At 34.9% G+C, this 20,078-nt stretch overlaps 1 protein-coding gene across 17 annotated transcripts in view; it reads left to right on the forward strand.

Moving 5' to 3' along the window:
• LOC142352801 (uncharacterized) overlaps positions 1-20,078 on the forward strand; it is a 255,743-nt gene that overhangs the window by 85,231 nt on the left and 150,434 nt on the right. For 15 of the 17 annotated variants that reach the window (XM_075404917.1, XM_075404926.1, XM_075404919.1 and 12 more), the window contains 2 exons: positions 3,482-3,508; positions 4,145-7,471. In XM_075404917.1, coding sequence (XP_075261032.1) covers positions 3,482-3,508; positions 4,145-7,471 — 3,354 coding nt within the window. The remainder of the gene's footprint in view (positions 1-3,481; positions 3,509-4,144; positions 7,472-20,078) is intronic. The other 2 variants (XM_075404920.1, XM_075404934.1) reach the window with 2 other exon arrangements.

Consider the following 20,078-nt stretch of genomic DNA (forward strand, 5'->3'; position numbering starts at 1 on the left):
GTTTTACCTGCCGTTTTAATTCTTATCTCAAATAGGTTTTCATATTCATTATCACCCTTTCCTGTTTAATAAAGCAAAATTTATAGCTTTGATTATTATATATTTGTCTCTTTTTTCTCAAACCAAATAAGCATCACAGAAATTGTTTTTCTCACTTTTTTAAGTATTGGTCATTAATTGCTCTCAAACGAAGTTTTTCGCTTGACCGATTTTTCGTCTGACGTTTTTGACTTTTCGTCCTCAAAAACGGGATAAACAGGTAGCGCCCAGCGGCATTAAGTGCTCTTTGAGCCTTTCAGCTCTGTTTCAGCTCAGACTGTTTTGGAGACTTATATTTATGGTGTGAAGGGTGGTTCTTAGAGGTTGAAAACACCCCCACTGTTGACCCCCCCCCCTATTGCCCCACCTCAGTGTCCCCCCCCCCCCCCCCCCTCCCTCCCCCCCCCCCCAATTTTAGCAATTTTGTTTTATAAAACTTGCCTTTTTTAAAAGTTTTGAATTTTTTTGTCTTCTTTGAGGTTTCTCGAGCCTCAAAAACCACGGAACTTCCTCTACTGTTTGATAATATGTTTTTGCATAGTTTATAGATGTAATGGAATGTTCTTCAAGATTTTATTGTCACGAATTTAAGCAATTTTTTTTAAAATATTGGCATTTTTTCATGGTTTAGAATTTTTTCCGGCAACAGAGGCCCTGGGACCTCCTCCAATTTGTGATAATAAGCCGTTGCAAAGTTTCTAGAGTTAATGGGATTGTTATAAACATTTTTTTTACTCCAGTTTTAGTAATATTTGGATAAAATTTAAACTTTTCAAATTTCCAAAATTTCAAATTTTGGTTCTTAAGATATTAATGTGTTGATTTTTGGCAAAATTTTGTAATTTCCAAATTGTTTCAATATTTTTTCCTTTTCTGAGTGTAACGACCATTACTGGCCAACGAAACTTTTCAAGTCTCGGAGATGGGTTACTTGAGAGAACTTTCGAGACAAAAAGTGGTTTTGATTTATTTATTGCTAAAGTGAAAACTTTTTTTTTAGTTTGGCCTTTTTCAGTTTTTTCCTGAATGATTTATTTATTAACAGGGTTAGAAAACTAGATGTTGCAGTGTCGAATCCAATCATGGAAGATGTTCCTGTCTCCTTCTCTCTCTCTCTCTCTCTCTCTTTGGGTTAGGATTCCTTTTCTCTCTCTCTCTCTCTCTCTTTCTCTCTCTCTCTCTCTCTCTCTCTCTCTCTCTCTCTCTCTCTCTCTCTCTCTCTCTCTCTCTCTCTTTGTTGATTCGGCACTTCAGCTGCTCTTATGTGGCGTAATGTCACTATCTCTGATCCTCATTATCAATGAGTTATAATTGAAATATTTTTTTATCATAAATGATCTAACAGGCATTTTTAGGAAATGATTGTTAATTGCTCTCAAAAGCCTTTTGTAGCAAATATATTAATCCCGTTTATCTTTTATGCAATTTTTCGCTTGTCCGATTTGTCGTCTGACTCATTTGACTTTCGTATTCAGAAACGGGATAAAGAGGTGGCGCCCTGAGGTCACTAAACCGTGGTTAGCTGTTGACGAAGCCAACCGTTCGCCGGTCGTTCAAGAGCAATTCGCCCGACGTTAGTCGGTTATGTTCTCCTTTCCCGAGTCTTATATTTGTATATAATTCAATTTTGAAACTTTTTTGTTTTTTAACTGAAATGCTGCGGTGCACAAATTTGGCCGGCAAAATGGACTTTGCATAGATGACTGCAACTGAAACTATTTACTGACGGTACTGACGGTATTTTAAAATTATACCCCTATAGTTATGCAGAATGAGCTAAAAGAAGGTTCTCGCTCAATATTTATGCACAATTTCATCAAGTATTCTTTGCGCATTTTTGCTAATAGCCGCCCTCATTTCTCAGCCAGCTATTAGAGCTCTCGTATTTTTACGACTCGAAGTAATGGTGATCTTTTTTAATCCGTGACTTCTATATTAGAGGATGTGATTCAGAGAGTCATATTCTGCACGTAGAAAATTTTTTTAGTCAATCTGCTTCACAAAATTCAAAAGCAGAGAGAGAAACGAGTGGTTTTTGCTCATGCATTACTCTGGAGAGATCGAGGAAAGTGGATGTGAAGAAATTTTAGCTAAGCCAGCAAATCTTTTGGTTACGTGCGCCTTTTTCAAAGCAGGTTTTTAGTTTTAGCTTTATTTTATCGGATAACGGTGTTTGTCTCATTTAATTAAACTAGTATTAGTGCGTCTGGACTTCTTCTTGATCATTTGATAAAAATATTTGACTTTAAGGCGCAATTTTGAGTTACTTTTTTTATTTTTGCTATTGGATGTTTTTTGCATCTTGCCCCAGTTTTTATAGCATCTGGTTTTATATCTTGAACTTAGTTTTTCTAGTGGGTTAATTGGTGTTTCGATTTAATAGGTTTTACGTTTTGAGTTGTGTTCGCTTAAAAAAATGAAGTCATCAAAGCCTTAAACAACCTTTTTAAACGTGACTTGGCAAGTTAATAAATGAAGATTGTGTGTTGCGATTTGTTTTGGCAGTAGTGTTCCCGAAGGCGCTATAAGGTTTTATCAGATATTTTTTCAGATATCATTTTTGCCTGTCTTCATGTTATCTTTTTTCTGTTATTGTTTCAAAAATGATTATTAGATTAAATCAGTAGGCCTAGAATGGTTGTCTGGGACCTAAAGGATTGCGTACTTTGAATCAATTCCGGATGCTTCCATTTGTTTGTTTTCGCTTTTCACTTCGTCGTATAAAAATTTGTTCCGCTTGACCTCATTTTGCCACCTTTTCAACATTTTTGCATGAAAATCAAAATAGAAGCGGGATAAACCCATAAAGCCAATTTTTGATGCTCGCTACTTGAACTTTGTTCTTATAAGTCTTAGTTAACATCTATAATGGTTTTGGCACCACCTGTATCCTCTCATTAAGAAGGAGGAGTATGTCTAACTATATCATTCAACCAAAACAGTTCGCACTTGAAAAAGTTTTTATATAATAATCAATTTTTTTCCATCGTTTTTCTATTCCTTCAATCCCAATCGGTGTTATGGGAATCAATGGCGGCTATTTTCCGGCGATCTGCTTGGTATGTTTGTACTCAAGGTCAATGCTTCTATATGAACCTATTCGTTGGCTCGCGTGGCTTTCTGTCAAAATTTTTTAACCAATCAGATTCGAACTAAATTTTTACTCTCTGTGTACGCTATAGTCTGATGCTCGACCATTAGCTGATCATGTCGAGACGGGAATCTCTGTAAAACTTCATGTCTTTAACTCGCATTTCCTGAATGAAATTGAAAATGTTGAGCCAGCAGGCGTGAGAAATGCTGTTCGTGATAGGAATTTTGGACGCTAGTTAACCGTAGTGCAACTTATGCACAAGCATGCATCGTTGAACGTGGCATGACATTCTACTCGATTGAAGTTTATTTGAGACGGTTTGTAATATTTGAACCGGTTATTTTTCAGGAAAGGATTCCGTTCCTGTTGATCAAGGTACGTTGCTTACTCTATACTCAACGTGTGAGAATTTTGCATGCTTGAATCATTCGCCATTAATAGTATGTATTTGATCTTAATCTTTGCGTTTATTGCATTGTACTTATCTTATATCTTTGTGAAACTCTGCTGCTCTGCCCACGAGTTGATTAACTCAACGTTTTGAATGATCTGCATGATTTATTTCCATAATTCTTTCCCAATTCCCATAATAGCCATTTTACCCCCCCCCCCCTCCCGCAACATGTCTTAGAGCACCTTAGTGCGCGGTTTGGCGTTGATCGTAAATTTGTAGCCCAAAAAGAGGTGACAACAGCCACTAAAATTAAAATGCCATTTAGAGATAATGGAAATATGTAAAATAACTGGGAAAAGAAGAAAAAAACACTTTTTGGGCTTTTTTGAAGCCATTTATGCTTTTTAAATTATTTTTCACGACGTGGAATTAGGTAAAAATGCGTGCCGCAACTATATGTTCCGGGTGTGTAATTGAGGAGGGTGGAAGGGGCAGCTGATTTTGGCTACAATGGGAAAGAATTGCTATGTGGATATGGTGTGGAGTCTTAAAATGCTTTTTACTGTAACGAGTGAGGAGTGGTGTGTGATCTAAACCTGAGGTGGGTGCATGTTTAGATTCTGATCACCCTAACACCCCTCTAACTACTTCACCCTCCTCATCTCATCCTACTCTTCCTATCATTTCTTCTTCCTCGGAGGTGCCGGGCTCTCACTCTTTCCTTCACCCCTCTCGACCCCCGGTCGCTTCACCCTTTTCTCCTCATCCTGAAGATCATTCATCAAAAGTCAACAACAACAAACAAAATAAACCTGAATCACCACTTGATTCTGACATCATCCTGCCTGATGTCATTAAGAAAACATCAGATGAAACTGAATCGGACAAACCGATTGATACAAGCAGTTTGGAACCTGAAAAAGCTGACCACTCAGCGCACGACGATTCCTTTGACGATATCGAACCCCCAGATGTAGTTGAACTTGAGATACCTTGCGATTCTCCACCTGTTGCGTCATCGCCAGTTGAAGAGTTTGAGGATCTCGGAACAGTCCCGTTGTATTTAGACAATGAAGATAAAGAAACTAAGTTTTATATCGACGTCCATGTCGAAGCTCCTGCCGACCAAGAAATTGACGAAAAATTCGATGACGAGAAACCTGTCTGGGTTCAGACATGGGACACAGAAAAAGAGAAGGTCACAGAACGTGAACCTGAAACGATCAATAAATTGGCATCCATTACCAATACTAACGATGAAGAAACCTGTGAAACTGAAGTCTTGCCAGCTACAAATGATAACCTTCACAAACCAGACCAGACTTCGACTGTTTCCAACATTAAGGACCAAGATCTTAACCAAAAATACCGGAACGAGGGTTTCAACATTCCTGACAGAGTTAAACCAGCTCTTCTTTGCGAAGGCTTAGCCTTTGCTGCTTCAGAAAGTTGTCCAGTACAAGTGAATGACACCATTTCTCAAGACTCTATCCTAACTGAGCCAAGCTTCGTGCATGCAGAACAATTTAGGCCTTGTCGAGAAGAATTGATGGATGTTGAAATTCAAGAGAATTGTTCAGAAGATGCAACTCCTAGTCAAGTTCCGTCACGAAAGAGACCAAATGTTAACATGGATGCAACAGAGGTTCAAGTTGGATTAACGAAAGGTGAATCTGACTCGAATGAAAATATTTCAAAAATCGAAAAATTAGAACCCGAAACAGAACCTCAAACTTCTGAAACTGTCGGTGAAACGAAATATCCCAAAAAGAGTAGCCCGTTGAGCTGGACAAATGATCAATCGGAAGAAATACCGGGCGACAGTCACAAAAAAATGAAGTTTGAAAATGAGCTTGAAGCCGATGCGAGTAGAACCGCCCCAAATAAAGATATTGAAAATGCAGAAGTGCTTGATGTTCATTTAGCAGAAGTAGAGACGGGGGGTGTGAAGGAATTCATTGATCCTGAAAGCGGAGAAGTTTTCTCGAAAGCTGATGAATTTTCGCCTGAGAAAAAAGAAACGCCAAATGAAATTGAAGAGAATCGAACTGGCGAAAAAGTTGACATTAACTTTGTCAATCAGTCAAAACAAGATCCGCAAGATGAGGGTGAATTATTGGAAAAAGAGAGATCACCAGAAGAAAGTTTTGTTGACGTTTTAGAAACGAGCGATTCTTCAATTAATGAAAAACCTGATGAACTTCAAACCATGGTCAATGTTTATCCTGTAAACAAGTCAGCCGAAACTCAAGAACTGATTCCTAGCATTCAAAAGGAAGCTAAGGAAAAAGATGATGAGGAAAAGCGAAACGAGGATGAAAACAAAAAACCTAAAACAGAAGTTACGAACCCCGCTCTTGAAAATTTAGGAGAGGAAATTGTTGAACCATCGGATCATGGAAAAATTACTTCCATTGATGTTACTTTTCCGGGTGCTGAAGATGCCGGAAAAACTGATGAACGTGAGTTCGTTTTAACAGTAAATCCGTTCAAACCACAAATTGAAGATCTAGAACCTGAAGAACCAGAAAGGTCAGCCTCTGGTACCCCAAGAGAGATGCAAACGTCTAAAACTGGATTTGTGCTCAGCAATGTTCAACCACATGATGAAGTTTTCCATCCGGAAGATTCACCGGAACAAATTTCGAGCTTCGAAGATGAAGAAGCTGAATCAGACATCGTTAAGGTTCCCAATGAAGTCTCCTCGAAGAGTAAAGCAACGTATCCAATAAGTTTGGTCGAAGACACTCGAATGTCGACCCCGGATGACAAACTGTCAGCGATTATGTCACCTGTCCCCGATCATTATTCCGTCATAGAACCAGTTGAATCAACATTTGACGAAGCGTCGGCAGAGGATCCGAGGGTCAACTTGGTTCAAGACACCCGAATGTCTTCTCCCGACGATAAGCTGACCCCTATAATGTCGCCTACGGCAGATCAAAATGAGGGAATTGAAACGACAGGAGCAATTCTTGAGAACATATCTGCCGAAAATCCTCTCATTTCGTACGTCGAAGACACAGAATTATCTTCACCAGATGATAGGTTATCCAAAATCACGTCGCCAGCCGGTGGTCAAAATGCGGAGTTCGAAACATTTGAATCTGGGTTTGAACAATTTCCATCTGAAGATCCTAGAACCTACGAAATCCTTGTTGAAGCTAGTAAAACCGAAGTTTCGGACTCTGAGGTTGAAGATCTGAAGTCTTCTGATGATAATATTATGAACTTGACATTCGATGTTGATGATGATATAATGCCATATTTTGGCACTACTGAAGATTTCAGCCCCGTCAAGCAGAGGGTCAATCCAGTCGAGGATAAAAATTTGCCAGAATGCACAGAAAAATTGCCTCTGGACGAAGATTTTGAAATGATTGAACCTCAAGACGGCGAGGAACCAAAGAGCGTACCGGAAATCGAGAGCTATCAACCTACCACCGCGGTCAAACCAGTTGAGCAAGCCACTGTTAGTGATGATCTGGCACCAGTATTGCCAGTTGAGAAGCCAGAAATTGCAAAAGAAGGTGTCCAAATTGATGATCCCCTGAAGAAACCTGTGATCAATGCAATCAGCACCAGTTTCTGTGAGATACCACTAATCGAGGAAGACATTCTCAGAGCTGAGACGTTGAAAACTGAAAGACCCGAATTTGACCTAACTGACAAAACTGTACTTCTCAAAGACAACGAAGAACCTGAGCTTGATGTTAGAATTGGCGGTCGATTTGAAATTGACGATTACGTTAGAATCAGTGTCGACTTTGCACCTAGGCAATCAACATCCGATGTTGAATCCGAGGAGCAGAAATCAATTGATGAGCGGGATCCTGTAGCATCCTGGAAAATGGTCGAAGACCGGGTGGAGAGTTTTGAGGACATGCAGTTAAAATTGTCCGCGGAGGATGCTCAGTATTTGGAAATCCACCAAGGAATTGAAGGTTTGAGTTGATACCCTAACATTTCTTTGCCCGAAATTTCTAACCCAGACATAATTTTTAATAGCGTTTTGCAATCTTGTTTTGCATGCATTTGTTTTGTAACATCCACGTTGGCATGGAATGCTACTTATAACAGCTCTTCCCACTAAATATGAACAGTAGTTGCTGCTTGCCAATTTATATGTAATAGAAGAAAAGCGCAATAACCAATCAGATAGTGCTATTTATGCAATTAAAAATTGTTCAGTATTTTATCGTTCTTCTTGGTTATTCTTTCTATACATCAATTTTGATCAATTTTTGAAAATTATATTTGACCGCAGCTTTTAAGAGTTTTTTTATAGCTGCGAAGCTGTAAGCTGAGCGACGCTATATTGCGGTGATCTTGGTTTTTTTTTCGACTCGAAGAGGAGTATTGGTTTTCTTAAGGTTTTTTTTACCGGGAGTACTATTCATTCAAATGGCGTTTTGACCTAGAAGCGAAACGGAGTAAACTTGCCGTGTAAACAAATTTTAGCGAGAGAAATTTTTTGATCATGCGCTCAGTGCATGACTTTTCGAGACTTTGAAAAATGTTTTTTGACTGCCGCATATAGATAACCATTTTAGTCGTTTTTTCGTCCAATTGGCCTAGTTTTTTTCTTACAATTTAGTTTCTTGTGGAAACAATTGTTAAGAGAATTTGTATTGATATATGAACCTCTGAAATTGGTGAACCTCTATCACTGTTTTCGAGAGACTAATGTTGCGTTCTAAATGAGAACATATTTCACATTTTTTAAATTCATTTTTGGATTCTTAAAATTAATTTTTTCCTTTTTTGGATCTTAAAGCAATTTTTTTCGTAAAACAATGCATGTGGCATTTTATCTTTCATATTTCATACGTTGAATGCTTCTTTTTAACGTGAGATATTTTTGTTTTATAGAATTGTACATATGATTGACCAATTTTTCTGTTTTCGTTTGTTTTTTGGATTTAATTACTAGAAAAATTAATTTTGTGCGTTGTCAGGGATCCTAATTTAATTTAATTGAAATATTGAAACATTAATTGAAATATTTTTTGTTGTTGAGTATTTAAAATTCTGCAAAAGTTTTTTCATGAGTGGGCAATTTCGAAAAGATTTTGACAATTTTGTTGTAAAATATTTCATCGTTTCCGTTCTTTGAACCATGTGTCTACATTTTAATCTAGACATGAGGATGGCTGTAATTTTATGCTAAATAGGGAAATGTAATTGTTTTTCTTTATATTTTTCAATTTGATTCCTACTTTCAAAAATCAAGAACTTGTCTGTTTTTTCATTTTTCATGTGTTTTTGCTTGTCCTTACTCTCCGCATTCTAGCTTTTTTTTCAGTCTATCATTTTCCTGAGACCTATAGTTCTAATCAGCCCTGTTTTTATCGGATATTAAAAGAATGATTTTGGTCTTTTTCTTCGATTTTTTTGTTTGCAATTGATTTCATTAGACATGGTGCGGCACTGAGATTTTGCCTGAATAGGCGTTTAAACAATTTGACTGATGATTATTTTATACGAATATTATTAGGGCCTTAGTTTTGATTTTAAACTTTTTTCCCTTTGGTTTTGCATTCTGTTTCTTTTGTTTTTTGTTGATTAATTTGAAGGTTTTTCAACTATTTTGCAGATTTTTGGTCTCAATACAATGTTTGGCTCATGATATCGTTTTTTTTAATTAATTGTTAATTGAATTAAACTCCCATGCCTTTAATTTCTGTTTACTACAAGGTATTTTAAATTATTTTGCTACAAAGTTGTATCTTTCTATGCAATTTTACATCAATTTGACAAAAAAGAGGATAGGTTTTACACAATTTTGTTCTCATTTTTTTTTATTTTCTTCAAAAAAAAGAAAGGTTTGTGAGATCATTAAGGCTTCACTTGACTTTTTTGTTGGATAATTAGTTTTTTTTTGCATGAAAAAGTGTGTTTTGTTTGTATGTGCACTTGTACTACCTGAAAAATAAATTAAATTTTCCTACTTTTCATTTTAGTTTTTTCTGGCAATATTTCTTTTGTTCTTTGACTTAACACTGTTGTTTTCTCTGCATTGATGCGTTCTGCCAGAAGATATTAGCTATCTGAAAGGCCGGTTCTTTCGGGGGGATACGATTTGGAGTCGTTTCCGTAATTCTTCGTCTGACGCTCTTTTTTGTTTCTTCGTCTGAAGCTCTTTTTCGTTTTACATTGGTCCACACAGCAAAGCTGAAAATGTCAAATTTTCTGAAGGACTTCTTCCTCTCAGTAATAAAGGCCCCTTGTGAAAAGGCCTCTGTGCCATGAATTTTAACAAGCTGTATTAATTTATCGCTGAATGTTTTTTAAATTGTTTTAGCGGAGTTGATAACTTTTTTAACTTATATCTGCATCTGTTTCTATCTGTATTATACGGCACACAAGTCTATTATTTCACAGCTGTTCCGTCAATCTGTTGGCTATGTTCTTTAGAAGTTGTGAGTGGTATTATTGGAAAGCTCATCAAGCGTAGATCATTGATTGCTCGAAGACGAAGTTGGTATTTTTATTCAGTTTTTGTGCGACGATGTGACTTCTCGTCTTGAAAAACGGGATAAAATAGTAAACCACGGAGCATGAAGTCAATGAGCAGTTCTCTTAACAAGTTACAAGTCCTAAGTACATGCTTTACCGGAAATGCTGCGGAGACAGAATTTTTTAATGTAATGGACCATTCATGGAGTTTTGTACCCCCTTCCAGCAAACCCCTCCTGTCACAACTGTTTTAAAAGTTTTAATGGTTTTGTAATTTCTGGCCAATTTTGATAATTTTGAATGGTGTATCTTTATTTATTCAAATGAATTGCTGTTGGTTATCAGTTGCTCTCAAACAAAGTTTGTAGCAGTCATTTTAGTCCTATTGGTTTTTATGCAATTATTTTTACTACCGGTTGTTAGTTTCATCGTTTTTTGTCTGACCAACAAATTTCGTGATCTTTTGTCTTGAGAATTGTGAGAATGTAATGAATTGTAAAGCCCGGTGGCAATCAGTTTCTATTTCTAAGCAGTTCTCTAAGATCCTTACTGGTCTCTGTCTATAATTAATCGAGACTACTGAGGATACGTAAACCTATAGTTTCAAGAATAAATCTTATTTATGGAAGTTTTAGACAAACAATGCCTACCCACTCTAACCCCCATCGTCATACACCCAGACCCCCGCGCCGTACTCCACCCACTAATTTCTGTTTGGGCAGTAAATTTGTTTATATTTATTAGAATTCAAAGAATTTGAATTGTATTGGGGCACTGTCTTTTTAAGATCTGTTCACACATTTCCATGATTTTTGAAGTCAAATTGGAGTAGTGATGTTGGTCACGCCGAAAGAGGAAATGGAGCGAAAAAGCGAGTGATTTTGCGCCGTGAATTTTTTTCGCTCTTATTTTTAAGTAGTGAGAAACGGTGTTTGAACAAAAATTCGCTTTCTCGCTAGTGATTTTTTGTTCACATGAGGCAATTTCACTTTGATTTTTTTTTGTTTTTTCATTTTTTGGATTGGATTTTTTTTCTAAATGGTTTTCCCAAGTCACTCATAGTCCGTTCTAGGCCTAGTTTTTAGTATAGTCAATGAAAATTCCTTGAATTGTACGTCAGGACTTGTCCTGCTATGTTCAATTTTATGTGGCTTAGAACCACCTCCCACTTTTGCCCACCACTCTTGTTGTTTGCCACCTTTCATTCCCCAACCCAGTTAGGATAGTATCCCTAAGATTAATATAGTAACTACATAAGCCCACCGTCACCGGTTGTTTGAAAGCATCTCGTGCAGTCCAAGGTTTGTCAGTCCTGTTATTTTGTCAATGAAAAACTAACAAATTAAAATAATCTGGATAAAAATTACGCCCTGAGCTGTAGTTATACGAGAGAGAACCCAGAAGATTCGGCCAGTCTCAGGCAGTTTTAAAACTTGAAGTGCCTCAAGCTTTGTTGAACGTTTTTTCTTTCAAATGATGCTATGTAAAAATTACGTTCTTTATGGAACTAGCCGCTTTATTCTCACAGGAAAGAGAATAATTGTTTGTATTTAGTCGAAGAAAGCGAAGAAACGCCGTATAACTCTGTGTTTTCATATGTTTTTTTAATCTGTAATTTTCCTGAATATTCTCGTAGATGTTCAATTTCTTGATTCCTTCTTTTTGCGATAATTTCTACTAGAGTTTATTTGAGAGAGGACAAAGTAATCTGTCGATGAAACATTGAGAGCATTCTAATGAAGTTCGTTTTGTATAATTATTTTGAGCACATTCCATCTTTTCTACTGTTTTCTGGAAGTTTTTGTGATCAGAAAGCTGGAGTCTATAGAGGTCAGCTACCAAGTACCTCAAGTTTTGCTAATGGTTAATGGAGATGAAATTATTGGTATATTTTGTCTAATTGCTGAACAAAATCAATAAAATTAAAAGTTTCTTCATGAGTTTTTTTGTCTCTTGCGTGCAAAAGAGCTCTCTATATGTAGTTTGTGTGGTGGCTGATATTTGAGTAATTTGTGACTGATATTCAATTCTGAGGGTTTTTGTCCGATTGTCTATATCTCTCAAAAAATATGCTTCTGGATCAAGCATCGATATTTCTGCGTGTTATCTGTTTTTCCTTGGATGAACTCATCAATGTTTCACGCTTAACAATTCATTCGATCTTTGCTGCATTTTAGGTTTGCTATATTGCTCAAGAATTTGATTTTTTTAAACCTTTTTTAAAATTAAAGAGCTGAGACGCTAGACACCTTATCTGGGTTCCAATTCTTCATTCTTTATGTAATGTAATAGCTGTCAAGTTTACAATCATTAGCGATTTGTTTTTAATTGATCGCAAACGAAATTCGCTGCAATTATAATAGTCCTGCTGGTTTTTAATGCAGTTTTTGCACTAACGATTTTTTGTCTGTTTTGTTTTCGTCTGATCATTTGACTTTTCTTCCTCGATATAAGGATAAACAGTTAGGGCCCGACCCAAGTCAGGGGTTATAGGTTTTTTTGGTAGGTTTGACCCCCGCCCCTCGCAACCCTTCCTCACTTCTCCACCGCTCCTCACTCCCCCAACTCCCAATGCATCCCATTTTTAGCCTCTCTTATTTAAGCTGAAGCTAGTCTCCCTATGTCAAACAATTTTATTAGTCCTGTGCTCTTTTTATTACGATTTTTAGATCGAACAATTTTTTGTTTGATGTTTTCGACTTCTCGTCCTCAAAATAGAGTTTGATGAAAATCAGGCTTTTAGTATGGTTAGAACCTTTTTGATTTAATCTTATCATCATAAGTGTAAAAACTCATTTTTGTAGTTTTCATTGTCATTTCTCACTGTTACAATCTTATATAAGTTGTGAACGGTTTATGCTCTTGAAGCAGTGAGCTAGAGGGAATTAATTGAATAATAGGCAGTTACTCATCGGTTTACTCAAAAGTTTTTTTTAATTAAAGCCACAAGAAACTGATGATTTGATCCACAGCAACTTACGGTGAAAAACTGATATTTGAATTTGATTGCCGGCTTTAGAGAAACGAACTACCACTGTACAAAAATGTGGTGTTTTGGTTTTCAACGTAGTGTAACATGACTAATAGAAAGGAAAATGACACGGTGAATTAATTTTAAGTGTGAAATTGTACAAGGTAGGACGTAACGTTCGATTGAGTTTTTTGAGGATGAAAACGTGGAAACTAAAAAGGCCGGAATTGATAAACGCTTGTCATTCGTTTCAAACCCATTGCAAACTTTTATTTCCAATTTTTTTCCTTGTTCATTTTTGACTCGAGTGACTTCTGTGTCCTTAACTTTTAGAGTTTTACGTGCCTAAATTGTTCTCTGATTTCCAATACTGAGCGGCGATTTACTATCAAATGCCGAATCAACAGTGCTCGGAGTTTCATGTCTTTAGTTTAAATCTAAATAGTGGTCTAAACTGACCTCCAAAACGTAATTGGAAGCGTATCAGTGAACTTATTTCCCCGTCTCCTTAGAGCCGCCCGACTGAAGCAAGCCAAATTTAGAATCGAGCGGCACTCTTTCAAAAATATTTCCCCAAAGAATTGACAATCCAAGGTCCTGAAACAAGTTTCAAACACTATTCGTTGGTATTAGATGAGCTGTTAGCCCGTGGGCATCAAGGTGAAGTTTTTTTTGTTGTCTAACAGGTAGATTACGCTCAAAACTTGTGAGCGGACATCTTGCCAGTTAGTTTTTTAAGCTTCCTACGGTGAAATAGTTTTGACATCATCTTGTTCTTTTTCCCCGACTTTTTTGCGCCATATAATTTTTTTATTTTTTTTTCCGAGAGTTTCAATATTCATTTGTTTTGTTTTCATGTTAGGAATATTATTGCATCATATACATGTGATCCGTAGATATTGATCGTCATTGCATTAGAGCCATATTTATTCGAAACTTGAGAATTATTGTTCCGACCCCTCTTGAGGGGGGGGGGGGGAGGAACTATATACTCAAATGGGTTTTTTTGTTCAGTCAATTTTGGCAGATCGATATATTCATCGTAGAGAGTTGAGACTGGTATCATTAGAAAGCTTGTCCAGCGTAGAATATAGAAAGCTTGTCCAGGGAGATATCGAGGTTTAAACTTTCGAGAAAATAGAGTGAATTCCGTTGATTTCATTCACCTTTTTTCAGAATTTTTACAAAAATTTTGCCAATTTTGATAAAATTTAACAAAATTTTTCAAGAAAACATTGTTGATTCTACGTTTAAAGACAAAATATATTAGCGGCTATTTTCATTGAATTTTTTGCCACAAATTCCGGTCAAATATTTCACATAATTGAAACTCTTTCATCAAAAACAGCACGAAATAAGTTTCTTTAGTCCACTCTGATTAAATTTGCTGGAAGTGCACACCCAAACACCACTAACACAATCGTTGAAGACTGAAAAGGTGGCTAATTCTACTTCAACTTCCGTTGGGAGTGCTCTGTAATTAAAACTTTGCAGTTTTTTGCTAACTTTATTCGTTGATTATCAAAAACGCAGCATTTATGATTTTCACAAAATTAAATATTCCTAATGGACAATCAGCATTAACAGGACTAGTTCTGTACCAATCTTTATAAAAAAAAATTCGATCTTTTTTATATTAAATAAATAACAAATCAAAGCTCACTAGCGATAGGTCCTATTGGCCTCCTAATTAGCTTCAATTTAGTTTTTCTATTTGATTGCTTAAAAGCTTATGGTCTTTTTGACTTTTAAAATATTTGGTTTTTAAATAAAAAATGGCTTATTGAACTTTGCCTCAATTTGTCTCTTAATTTGGTCAACTTTTAGCTTAGTGTCAGCAAGCAAAGGGTGCTCCTACTGTCTGCTGAATTCAAAATTAGTCTTTATTGCGGTTTTACGCCTTAGGTTATGGTGTTCTGGCTTTGATACTACTAGATTTCACAATTTTTTTTTTAATTTTTAGGTATTTGCCCAATTTTCATGTTTTCTAGTTTTGTTAAATTATCTCGTTATTGGCAGTTTATATATCACATTTTTTGGTTTCAAAATAACCCACAATTGATAATATTTAAATCCTTAAAGATATATATTGTGGTTCTTTAACGCTTTGACAATACTTTCTCGAAGAATTTATTTGAAATTTTTAACTTTGTCTTAATTTGTCATTTCTACTTTGTCTTTTTAGTCGTTGTCAATTTCCTGTACAATGACCCAGTGTGATTGGCTTTTCATGGAAGAGTAGCTGAGCCGATGTTCTGATATTAGAAGATAAATGATGGGTTTCATGACTTTGAAAACAATTGTTTTCCAAAATGAAAAGAAAAACACTTTCGCAATTTTGTTCCTTTTATTGTCTGTTTGTTACCTGGTCTCGTTTCTTAAAGGTTAAAGTTGTCATTATTTTTGTCAAGGGAAAGTGGGAAAAGGGATTGGTGTCAAAAAATCCAATGTTTTTAAAGAATTCGTTATGACTTTCTTTGCTTCGACACGGGTTTTTCACAATAAAAAGTAAATTAATTTTTGAATTTTGTCATATTTTACGTTCTTTTTGTAGACGTAAGACATGTTCTAGATTATTGCAGGTCTTAAGGGCTTCCTTTGGAAAAATAAATGGACCTATTTGGTTTTTCTTTTTGTAATTAATGGCTTCATTTCTTTGGAGATAAATTTTTTTTCGATAAAAACAAGTATTACATAATCTTGCTTTTTTTTCTTTTTTGTCTAATTGTTACCTAGTTACATTAATGAGAAGTCACATTTTACATTTTAAGGGAAGGCGTCATTAGGAATTGGTGTCACAAAATCTAATGTTTTAAGAGAATTCTTTATGACTTTGCTGGCTTCGACACGGGTTTTTCACAAAAAAAAGTAAATGAATTTTAGATTTCTGTCATGTTTGACGTTGTTTTTTAGACGTAAGACATATTCTGGATAATTGCAGGTCTTAAGGTCTTCCTTTGCCTATTCAAATTTTTCATTTTGTAATTGATGGCTTTCATTTCTTTGGAGATAAATTTTTTTTCGATAAAAACAAGTATTTCATGATTTCGCTTTTTTTTTCTTTTTTGCCTAATTGTTACCTAGTTTCATTAATGAAAGGTCACATGTTACATTTCAAGGGAAAATGTCAAAAAAGATTGGTGTCACAAAATCTAATGTTTTAAGAGAATTCGTTATGACTTTACTGGCTTCGACACGTGTTTTTCGCAAAAAAAAGTACATTAGTTTTTGATTTTTGTGATATTTGACGTTCTTTTTGTAGACGTAAAAAAAGTTCTGGACAATTGCAGGTCTGAAGGGCTTCCTTTAAAATAATAAATGAACGTATACAATTTTTTCATTTTGTAATTAATGGCTTTCATTTCTTTGGAGATAATTTTTTTTCGATAAAAACAAGTATTTCATGATTTCGCTTTTTTTTTCTTTTTTGCCTAATTGTTACCTAGTTTCATTAATGAAAGGTCACATGTTACATTTCAAGGGAAAATGTCAAAAAAGATTGGTGTCACAAAATCTAATGTTTTAAGAGAATTCGTTATGACTTTACTGGCTTCGACACGTGTTTTTCGCAAAAAAAAGTACATTAGTTTTTGATTTTTGTGATATTTGACGTTCTTTTTGTAGACGTAAAAAAAGTTCTGGACAATTGCAGGTCTGAAGGGCTTCCTTTAAAATAATAAATGAACGTATACAATTTTTTCTTTTTGTAATTAATGGCTTTCATTTCTTTGGAGATAATTTTTTTTCGGTAAAAACAAGTATTTCATGATTTCGCTTTTTTTTTCTTTTTTGCCTAATTGTTACCTAGTTTCATTAATGAAAGGTCACATGTTACATTTCAAGGGAAAATGTCAAAAAAGATTGGTGTCACAAAATCTAATGTTTTAAGAGAATTCGTTATGACTTTACTGGCTTCGACACGTGTTTTTCGCAAAAAAAAGTACATTAGTTTTTGATTTTTGTGATATTTGACGTTCTTTTTGTAGACGTAAAAAAAGTTCTGGACAATTGCAGGTCTGAAGGGCTTCCTTTAAAATAATAAATGAACGTATACAATTTTTTCATTTTGTAATTAATGGCTTTCATTTCTTTGGAGATAATTTTTTTTCGATAAAAACAAGTATTTCATGATTTCGCTTTTTTTTTTCTTTTTTGCCTAATTGTTACCTAGTTTCATTAATGAAAGGTCACATGTTACATTTCAAGGGAAAATGTCAAAAAAGATTGGTGTCACAAAATCTAATGTTTTAAGAGAATTCGTTATGACTTTACTGGCTTCGACACGTGTTTTTCGCAAAAAAAAGTACATTAGTTTTTGATTTTTGTGATATTTGACGTTCTTTTTGTAGACGTAAAAAAAGTTCTGGATAATTGCAGGTCTTAAGGTCTTCCTTTGCCTATTCAAATTTTTCATTTTGTAATTGATGGCTTTCATTTCTTTGGAGATAAATTTTTTTTCGATAAAAACAAGTATTTCATGATTTCGCTTTTTTTTTCTTTTTTGCCTAATTGTTACCTAGTTTCATTAATGAAAGGTCACATGTTACATTTCAAGGGAAAATGTCAAAAAAGATTGGTGTCACAAAATCTAATGTTTTAAGAGAATTCGTTATGACTTTACTGGCTTCGACACGTGTTTTTCGCAAAAAAAAGTACATTAGTTTTTGATTTTTGTGATATTTGACGTTCTTTTTGTAGACGTAAAAAAAGTTCTGGACAATTGCAGGTCTGAAGGGCTTCCTTTAAAATAATAAATGAACGTATACAATTTTTTCATTTTGTAATTAATGGCTTTCATTTCTTTGGAGATAATTTTTTTTCGGTAAAAACAAGTATTACTGTCTTGCTTTTTTTTTCTTTTTTTTCTAATTGTTACCTAGTTTCATTAAAGAGAGGTCACATAATACATTTCAAGGGAAGTTGTCAAAAGGGATTGGTGTCACAAAATCTAATGTTTTAATAGAATTCGTTATGACTTCACTGGTTTCGACACCGGCATTAAAAATTGAATACCGCGAGTTCTCAATTCCCTTCTATAGAAGCTTTGGTAATTGTAAATCTATGGGATATTTAATTTGAATGCTAATGGTTTCCATTATTTGAAAATAATTGTTTTTTAAAAAAAAATTCAGCGAAGTTTCTAACTTTAAAGTTTCTGTTCTTTTTTGTCTAATTGTTACCAAGCCTTATTATGAACGGGTGAAAAACCATTTTTTTCTGGTGAATTACAAGTTTTGTTTATTTTCAGTTTTATCTGACGCTATTTTGACTTTTTTATTAAGTTTTGTTTTTTAAAACGGACATAAATTTTTTGATGTAAGTAATGTTTGTTGTTGTTGTTTGATTTTGCCGTTCATCTTCGTTTGCTTTCTTAATATCGGCATTTTTCATCAATCTAATGCATCATTTTGTACCCCACTGAATTATTTGCTTTGGAGGCTATCTTTTCGTTCAAACGTCGTTTTTTTGAAAAATACTGGAAATTTTGTGTTTTTCTATCTGTTCCTCATTTGGTAGACAATTATGCCAAAATTGTGGATGAGCGGGTTCGGAACCTTTTGTGCAATCGCACATTACCGAGCCTCCTTGTTATATTGTAGTTTTGGACTTTTCTGGTTCATTTTTTGTACAATTCGAGCAACAAAACTAGATTTTGTTGCTATTCTGTTTTTTTTTCGGACGTTCTGTTCAGCTCATCGAGAGATCAAGTAATCCAAATAAAAAGAAACCAGTAAATCACGAGGCCATTATTTTGAAGTTGCTCTTTCTGAGCCAAGTTTAATAGTCTTTTGTAGCGCAGTGACCAAATTATACTAGTGTGGTCTTTTTCACAGGTTTCAGTCCGATTTCTCAGATTTTTGAGAAGTTTGTTTTGTGGTTGATCAAAGTCAATATAGATCTTGATCATTTAAGCTCTTATAGTTTTGAAATTTTCTATTTCTATGAAATATTTTTGCTAATTTAAGCATCACAAATTAATGCGAAAGTTTAATTTTTAAAGTCTTTCTTTATTATTTTGTGCATATTGATTTTGAGGGTTAACAAAGGATTCTGTTAGCTTGAAGGTGGGCTTTTTAGTAGAAATTTGCAAAACAATATACGACAAAAACAATAAGGAAATGATTGCTTGAAAAATGAATATGAAAATCAAGAGTTAGAATTTAGGTTCTTTTTATAATGTTTTTTTTCCGATCTCATTCAAACCCAACGTCGGCCAGGAATCAGTGGTGTTTTTTCGGCGATCTGAGGACTATTTTTGATAATTTCTGAATTTGAGGTAGAATCATCGGATGTTATTTTGATAGTTGAACATCGACACATCATTTTTCATTTCCCTTTTTTCAACTTGTATATTCAAAATACGTTTGCTTAAATTTTGAACAGCCGCCATCGTGAAAGCTGAGAGGAGCGTTTATAGGCTTTCTTTGTTGTTACGAAATATTTGAGTTGTATTTGGGCGCTGACTTTGATTTTTTTAATTTGTTTTTCGAGTTTTTTTTTTCTAAAGTGTTTTTTGAATCCGTTCCTTGCCATTTCGATGTCTAGTTTTTTGCATAGTCAATGAAAATTCTTTGAATTGTAGTTCAGGAGTTGTTCTGCTATGTATTTTTTGTCAACAATTTTGTTACGACCATATGACGTCATGCTCACTTAAATTCTTTTTGTTCATTCATCGAAATTCAATTGAGTTGTGTCCGTGACGTCATTTTTCCTCTTTTGGAGCTTGAAGGAATTTTTGTGACATATGACTTAAAACCTCTCTGAAAATTTACTTTCCTGACTTTAGGATGACTCTTGCTCAGCTTGTTGACTTTCGCTGGTTATTTGAGGCCAACTAATAAAAACAACTGATAAATCTTCCAAATTAAAATATGACATCTCAGCTATTAGTTCAGAAAACTGTGTTATTTGCTCAGAAAATTCTCTTCTTTGCTCAAAATTGTTCCTCGGCATTTTGAGACTGCAGGTCTACGAAGCTATCGCAGCTATTTTCTGGCAATCTGCCAGCCATTTCAATATTTCCTGACCATTGTGTATGTTTAAGTGCTAATTAGCTTGACCGACTTGGCTCACTGAGTAACTTCCATGGCATGCCGAGTTTTTCGTTATCAAACTAATAT

Source organism: Convolutriloba macropyga, chromosome 14 (assembly GCF_964194025.1).
Source record: "Convolutriloba macropyga chromosome 14, txConMacr16.3, whole genome shotgun sequence".
Classification (NCBI taxonomy): Eukaryota; Metazoa; Xenacoelomorpha; order Acoela; family Convolutidae; genus Convolutriloba; species Convolutriloba macropyga.